The following is a 7962-nucleotide window of genomic DNA, read 5'->3' on the forward strand; positions in this document are numbered from 1 at the left end:
AAAAAAAAGATAGTATCTTCTTTTTTTCTTCTGTATCAACTCTTCACCCATTTCCACCTTACTCTGTACCCCAGGGGCTGACTTTCTGAACTAATCCGTGGTTCACTTGCCCTCTGTCTTGAGCTGGGGGTTGAACAAAGGAGAGCCCCAGGTGATCAGAAGAAGAGGTTTCCTCCTGTGGGACTGCCTTGGTCTGGCATCCCTGATTCAACGTCAAGCCTGTCTTAAGCTGGCTTTCTCTGCATAACTCTCTCTTTCTAGATTTTGGTGACTACTTCCTTCCCTTGTCCCTTTGGGCCCAGGGGTGGTGGATTTCCACTGTTATTGGTTCCAGATTACTGCGTTATCCTTTGCGGTTTCTTGTTCCCTCCCTTTGTAAGTGGTCTTTTTACTTAACTGATCTTGAATTATTCTAACTTGAGTATACTATCTGTTCTTGCTCAAACCCTGGTTGATACAGTGCCACAGCCTGTTTCTTGAACCTACAGAATGTGTTTCATTTTCTCTTCGTAGTTGTTAATTAAAAAAAAAAATTCCAGGTTTTTTTTATTTTCCTTTTTTACACAAAGCAAAGTAGAAGAAATAATACAGGATTTAAACTGCCAAAGTAGAATAATTAGTAGAACATGTATACACACACACAAAATGCATAGGAAGATGGGCTTATTTACAATGAGGAAACAAATGTAAAGTTAAGGTAGTTTTCACATGAAACGTTAAAAAAAAAATCAAACATATGCTACAATGGGTATTACCACTTATAGCAGTATTGAAATGGGAGATAATAACATGTAATAGGAACAGATATATAACAAGGTACAGATTTTACAGTATCAGTACAGTGCATTCACAAAACTATATTACAGCTAATCAGTTTAAGACTTGTTCCCATTGTCACATGATTTGGCCCTTGGAGGTTCATTCCTACAGATTTCAACTACTCTAAATTTCTAGCTGCTGAGAAGGAAAGAGTGATTATAAACTTTCCAAGGAGTTACAAAATCTAAGTAGACCAGAGTCTGCTCTTACCAACAGCCCTTGCATTTTTCAGAGAAACATCTAGGACAAAATATCAGACACCAGTGTAGTCACTATCTCCTACGTCAAACCTGTGGGGACTGAAATGGCCAGGTAATTACAATAAAATGAGCATTTTGAGGATTACCTTTAAAGGCATATTCTGGTCTCCAAAATTAATCAGATAAGATTATTTCCTACTGAAATGAATGAATCTTAACTAAACATAGAAGACTCCTGGCCTTCCCTGGAGGATGGTCTTGGAGTAAAGGTCATAGATATAAGTCTTAAACTACTGTGTATTATGTTAAATTTAAAGTATGCTAAAAATGCTAAATAGAATCTTCTGAATGTCTGCTATTAAAAAGCCTTCACAGATTTACTAACTTAAAAGTCTTAGTGCAAGGGGACACAAGAGCTCTAAGCATGTCACATCTCCTCATTTGGGAGAAAAAAACCAATGTTTTGTACAAATTGCTACATTTTGCACAAGGCAGAGACCTACACATGCTAGGTCATGGAATTATTAATAGGGGCTAAGAATCATGGGGATTCTTCTCTCACAGCAAAGAAACAGAATGAGGAATGAATGGTCTCTTCATCAGAAACGGTAAACCTGGTCTCTGAGGTCCTGAAGTCAGTTTTCAAGCAGACTGTGAAAGCAGACAGAAGAACCAGCTTCCCATAGCCACAGACCACTACCCTGTATCTAACTAAAGCAAAGATCAGCTCCATCAATTATCCAAGGTCACTTTAATCACACTAAAGTCCACCACCATATTATTTTATTTTATTTTATTATTATTATTTTTTTAAAGACAGAGCCTCAAGCTGTCCCCCTGGGTAGAGTGCCGTGGCATTACAGCTCACAGCAACCTCCAACTCCTGGGCTCAAGTGAGTCTCCTGCCTCAGCCTCCCAAGTAGCTGGGACCACAGGCACTCGCCACAACGCCTGGCTATTTTTTTTTTTGGTTGCAGCCATCATTGTTGTTTGGCGGGTCCGGGCTGGGGATTCGAACCCGCCACCTTAGGTGTACGTGGCTGGCGCCTTAGCCGGTTGAGCTATAGGCGCCGAGCCCACCACTATATTATTTTAAATGAAGTTGCCTAAAACAAGAATTCAATTAATGCTGGGTGAGAAAAATCAAAATAACTCATACTTGCTAATGAGTTGTCCATATAAGCCCAAAGGATGAGAATGTACCCAACTGCACTGGACGAGAAGACACTAGGACCAAGCCATACACGTGAGTCTGAGTTTCTATTATCTACGGGCAGAGTGAGGGAGAGGCAAAGAACTACTTCTGAAGCATTTTAGTTTCCAGACAGTATAATAGAAACTATTCCAAGGACAATGTACATCCCATTATCACACAGAACAAAGCAGATGGATTATTCATTTTTCTTTTTGTTTGAGAAGTTCGTTTATCTCCCTTTTGGCCATTCCAATGTACTTTGGGGTGATTCCATGTTGGTTAAGTCCAGGAAGCAACAGTAAGAAAGTCAGTATGGGCTCGACGCCTGTGGCTCAAGCAGCAAGGCGCCAGCCACATACACCTGAGCTGGCAGGTTTAAATCCAGCCCTAGCTGCCAAACAATGATGGCTGCAACCAAAAAACAGCCAGGTGTTGTGGTCTGTCGTCTCAGCTACTTGGGAGGCAGAGGCAGGAGAATCACTTGAACCCAGGAGTTGGAGGTTGCTGTGAGCTGTGATGCCACAGCCTCTCCCCAGGGCAACAGCTTGAGGCTCCGTCTCAAAACAAAAACAAAAAAAAAAAAAAAGAAAGAAAGAGTCACTATCAGGTAGGTGAGAAGCAGGTTATGTACTTGTCCCACCCAAGCAACCGCAGCAAGAGAAATGATCATGGTCCTGAGGTACATTTTAGGCTTTTCTTCCTTTAGTGTGAAGAGGCGTTTCCACCAGCCCACAGCTCTGCATCGAGTTTTTATTAGATTGCTACAGTTTTCATGGAATCTTTGCTGGTGTTCAGTAGTCTATTGGAGCCAAAAATTCTAGGCTTTAGAATGGAAACAAGCAAAAAAACATAACAAAACAGCAAACACTGGACAGAACAGACAGATCTAGATAGTAGATAATCAGAAACACCAAAGAAACCACACCCATGATAGCAGGTGGAAACCAGGCTCTTTCCCATCAGAAGACTTATCCGTCATCAGCGTCATTTCTCTCCATCCTTGCAGCTGCTCTTCAGACTTGCAGTCTCTGCAGCCAGCAAGTTGGTGCTACGATTATCTCCCTCCGCCATCGTCCCTGAGATGCTGTCTCAGGGAGTGTAAGCCGACCTCCAATTCTACCTGCTTAACGAGAACACACGGCAGTCCCAGCCTATAGTTGTTAATTTGTCTCAAAAGGATTGTAAAATAAATGCCTTATGCTTGATCCACATTTCCATGTATTGTTTTCCCGTAGCTCCCTTCATTTCAGTCTTATGATAAACTTGGAGGTTTCCTCATCATCCCTGTTTTACTGCTGATCTGAAAGGAAACACAACATGTGACTTACATTGGGTCACACAGCTAGTAAGTGACAGTATGAGGCTTATGTGAAGCCAGGTTTGAACATGGCTGGAACAGTTGGCTACCAGTCATTGGCTGAGACTTGGCTACTTGTTAGGAGACCAGGTTACAGTCTGTTATATATCCAGTTAGGTTACCTCACTTGCTATGTATGGAGAGACCTTTAGACTGAAGTTTCAAAATGTAAGGCAGCAGGGTTAGGCTAGACTTAACTTAACAATTGTGATACCCAATTTTTCCTGTTAATGGGAAATAGTATTTATAAGCCAGGTTATAGGTACCACATGTGATCATGTCTGTTGTTCGCAAGTCCTCTCAGTGGAGTTAGACAAAGCTAGGGAATATATACAAATATTTGCATATACTTATGTATATGTTTACATATGCATATAGTTACTTTATTTCTATTTATTTGTTTGTTTACTTATTTTGAGACAGAGTCTCACCCTGTTGTCCAGGCTCAAGTGCTATGGTGTCAGCCTAGCTCACAGCAACCTCGAACTCCTGGGTTCATGCCATCCTGCCTCAGCCTCCCAGGTAGCTGGGACTACAGGTGCCCACCACAGCATCTGGCTAATTATTTTTAGTAGAGATAGAGCTCACTCTTTTTTTTTTATTATTATTGAATGGTAACTATGTACATTAAGAGCTCACTCTTGTTTAGGCTCGTCTCTAACTCCTGAGCTCAAGAGATTCTCCCATCTCAGCCTCCTAGAGTGCTAGGATTACAGATGTGAGCCACTGTGCCCTGCCCAAACTATTTCTTTAAATTAAAATAGACAATTTTTTAGAGCAGTTCATAGGTTCATAGTAGAAGTGCATGGAAAATACAGAGTTCTCATACCCCCCACCTCCACATGTTGAGCCCTTCCATCAATACCCTGCACCAAAGGGTGTATTTGTTACAATCTGTGACCATAGGTTAACAGATCATTATCATCCAAAGTCCGTAGTTTACCTTAGGGTTCACTCTTGGTGTTGTACAATCTGTGGGTTTTGATGGTATACAGAATAGGTCTGCTACCTGAAAAATCCTCTGAGCACTGCCTAGTCATCCCTCCCTCCTCCTAACTCCTGGCAACCACTGATCTTTTTATTGTCTCTATAATTTTGAACTTTCCCAAATGCTCTGTAGTTGGGATAATACAATATGTTGCTTCTTTCACCGAGTAATATGCAAGACTCCTCCATGTTTTTTCACAGCTTGATAGGTTGTTTCATTTTAGTGCTGAATAATATTCCATTGTCTGGTTGTACTGCAAACTATTCACTGACTGAAGGATATCTTAGTTGCTTCACATTTAGACAATTATGAATAAAGCTGCTGTAAACATCCATGTGCAGGTTTTAGTGTTAAACATAAATTAAAACATAAGTTTTTAATTCTTTCTAGTAGAAACCAGGGAGTGGGATTGCAGCATCGTATGGTAGTATGTTTAGTTTTATGAGAAACTGTCTCCAAAGTGACCATACCATCTTGCATTCCCGCCAGCAATCAGTGATGCTCCACATCCTCCCCAGCATTTGGTGCTGCCAGTGCATTAGATTTTTGCCATTCTCGTAGGCATGTAGTGGCATCACATTGTTTTAATTTGCAGCTCCTCCATGATATATGATGTTGAGCATCTTTTCATGTGCTTATTTGCTTTCTATGTATCTTCTTTGGGAGATTTCTGTTCAGATCATTTGGCCAGTTTTAATTAGGTTGTTCATTTTCTCATTGTTGAGTTTTAAAAGCTTTTTGTATATTTTGGATAATAGTCTTTCATCATGTATGTCTTTTACAAATATTCTCTCACAGTCTGCGGCTTGTCTTCTTATTCTTTTGAAAACGTAAAAAACAATTGTGATTCCTAGATTCAGTTGCCTAACAATATTGGGTGTTGTTGCTTTTGGTTTTGGCTTCAGGTTTTAGGAGTCCTCACATGGAAGCTTCCAGTGGTCTATCACCTATTATCTCACTCATACTTAAAAAGATTTGGAAGCGCTATGTTACATACCATATACCAATGCTTTCATCTATTTGTACTCCAGGAAAAAAGTCAGTCTGCCCATCTCTCCTTCTGAGCTCAACCCTCTAGCTTCAGATCGCCTTTTGGTGACTTATTTTGGCCTTCACACTGTTCCTGGTGTTCACAGCAAATTGTTTCCATTTGCTTGATTATATTATCACGGTAGGAGTGGGACATGGTATCATCTGCCCCTGTGGTGTGCTATCTAAGGCTGCAGTTTTCCCAGGAACTTATAATGAACTAAACCCCACAGTTTGTAAAGAACGCTAGCTGCATCCTAACATTTTCCACCAATCCCAAGTTTGGAGACTAGTGGTTGCGTGTTGTCGTCTTTAACCGCCAGGGAATTATTCAAAGTTGAATAAAGACATGAACAAAGTAACATTTTTGTTTTTCTCATCATCCACTGAGCTCACTCTGCTCAGCTGTGCCTGAGCTGTGGGAAGAAATAACATTTCAAACTAGCCGTGCCTTTTGCTCTGTCTGCATCTCTGTTCCCATTTCCTGCTGGGGTACTAGAAAGAAAGGTGGAGTTTTGTATAAGATTTTCCAACTAGTAAATGTAATAGATGGCAGCTAACTCAGGTGGTCTGATGAAGAGAACATTACCCCTCCATCTTCAGTCTCCAGGAATTTCACCTAGACGGACTTCAGGAGGCAGAGAACCTTGCCCAGGTTTTTAGCTTTGCTAATACCGAGTTGATGAACAGAGAGTGTTGGGAAGGAGGTTGGGAAGGGAATTGTCTAAGGCCCAAGTCTTGCCCTGCTGCCGGGGTTCTTTTGGCTCTGTGTCTGAATATTGGGAGCATTGAAAACAAAACATAAACAGTTCACTGGCCAGGAAGCCCAACTGCAGCTGCTAAAACATAGAGCAAGTGGTGTAGTCTTGAGTTAACAATGCCTGCCTGTCTCTATTGTCTCTGATTACATGTATTACTTTACTTTATCTTTGTGAACCTGGGATATACATACAAAATATACATTCTATAAGTAAGGAAATTGAGACTCACAAAGTTTAAGAAACTTACCCAAGATCACATAGCTTTGAAGTATAAGAACCACACTACTACTTGGAACCATACCAGATATTCACAGAATTAAAGGGAAAGTTAAAAAGTGGGCAGGAAGGCATGAGACCCCAGGCAGCAGGGAACCCAGGCAAAGCCAGGTCACTGAACAGTCTGATTTGGGCACTACACTGGGCGCTTCTCCCACTGAGTGCTAAGCCAGCAGTGCTACTGGACTCTTAATGGCGCCACTGAGAATTTAGCAACTATTGTTTTGTTTCTGTGTCTTTCTTTCAAAATTCAAGTGAGAACATCTACTTGGCAGACCTCATTCCTGTGCTAGTGTTCTAGCTGGCAGGAGGTGGGGATGAGTATGTGTTTGGTCTCTTTAGTAGAGGATTGGGCCCCTGGTTCCCAGCAAGACTGACACAGTCAACGATTCCTCTCAAATAGGAAGGGTGTTTGGAAGCTGGGAAGCAACAATGCAAATGGTAAATGTCTGCTGTACAAGCCAAGGTACACAGATGCATGTGGGACATTCTGCTGAATGCTGGTTAAACTGGAAAACTGTGCTTTCCCCATAAGATTGGCTGTTTTTCTTGAGACCTGGGTCTAATAGTGTTCAGATAGTTAACAAAGTATAAGAGTTTTCACATGAGAACCTCTGGCTGTTTCTGATTCACTAAAACTACCTATCACAGAGGTAAATGGCCAGCAGAACCACCCAGCTGTTTGGGTCAATTTAAGGAGAGAGTGTTTAGGAAATTGAACCACAGGGAAAATCTCTACCTAACATTGGGCTTAATGGATTCTCAGGGTGGATATTAGGACTCTGAGTTTATATGTTCTGGGCAATATTTCAAGTAGCTTTACCCTATAAACCATATTAAACATTTTCTCATTATGAGGAGGAAAAATAATTATTTTGCTTGCAAGTCTTTGCCCTAACCCTTTTCATAGCTCTTTGCCTTAAAACTAGGGACTATATAGTTGGTTTTTTTAAGTGTGGAATATTATTCTCAGCATATATAGTAGTCATTTTAAAAATATTTAATGGGCTGAGCATGGTGACTAACGTCTGTAATCCTAACACTCTGGGAGGCCAAGAAGGGTGGATTGCTTGAGCTCACAGGTTTGAGACCAGCCCGAGGAAGAGTGAGGTCCCCATCACTAAAAATAGCCGGGTGTTGTGGCAAGCACCTGTAGTCCCAGCTACTTGGGAGGCTGAGGCAAGAGAATCACTTGAGCCCAAGAGTTTGAGGTTGCTGTGAGCTATGACACTACAGCACTCTACTCTACCGAGTGCAGCAAAGTAAGGCTCTCGTCTCAAAAAAAAAAATTTTTTTTTTAAAAGACTGGCTGGCTAAATGAATTTTCCTTAGCCATC

General features: G+C 41.2%; 1 protein-coding gene across 1 annotated transcript in view; it reads left to right on the forward strand.

Moving 5' to 3' along the window:
• The window catches only part of STARD9 (StAR related lipid transfer domain containing 9), a 128224-nt gene that overhangs the window by 51085 nt on the left and 69177 nt on the right, over positions 1-7962 (forward strand). Inside the window, 1 exon segment of the mRNA XM_012806315.2 lies at positions 2508-2541. Within this exon segment, the coding sequence (XP_012661769.1) occupies positions 2508-2541 (34 nt within the window).

Source organism: Otolemur garnettii, unplaced genomic scaffold (genome assembly GCF_000181295.1).
Source record: "Otolemur garnettii isolate 467f Iridium unplaced genomic scaffold, OtoGar3 scaffold00050, whole genome shotgun sequence".
In the NCBI taxonomy this organism is placed as follows: Eukaryota; Metazoa; Chordata; class Mammalia; order Primates; family Galagidae; genus Otolemur; species Otolemur garnettii.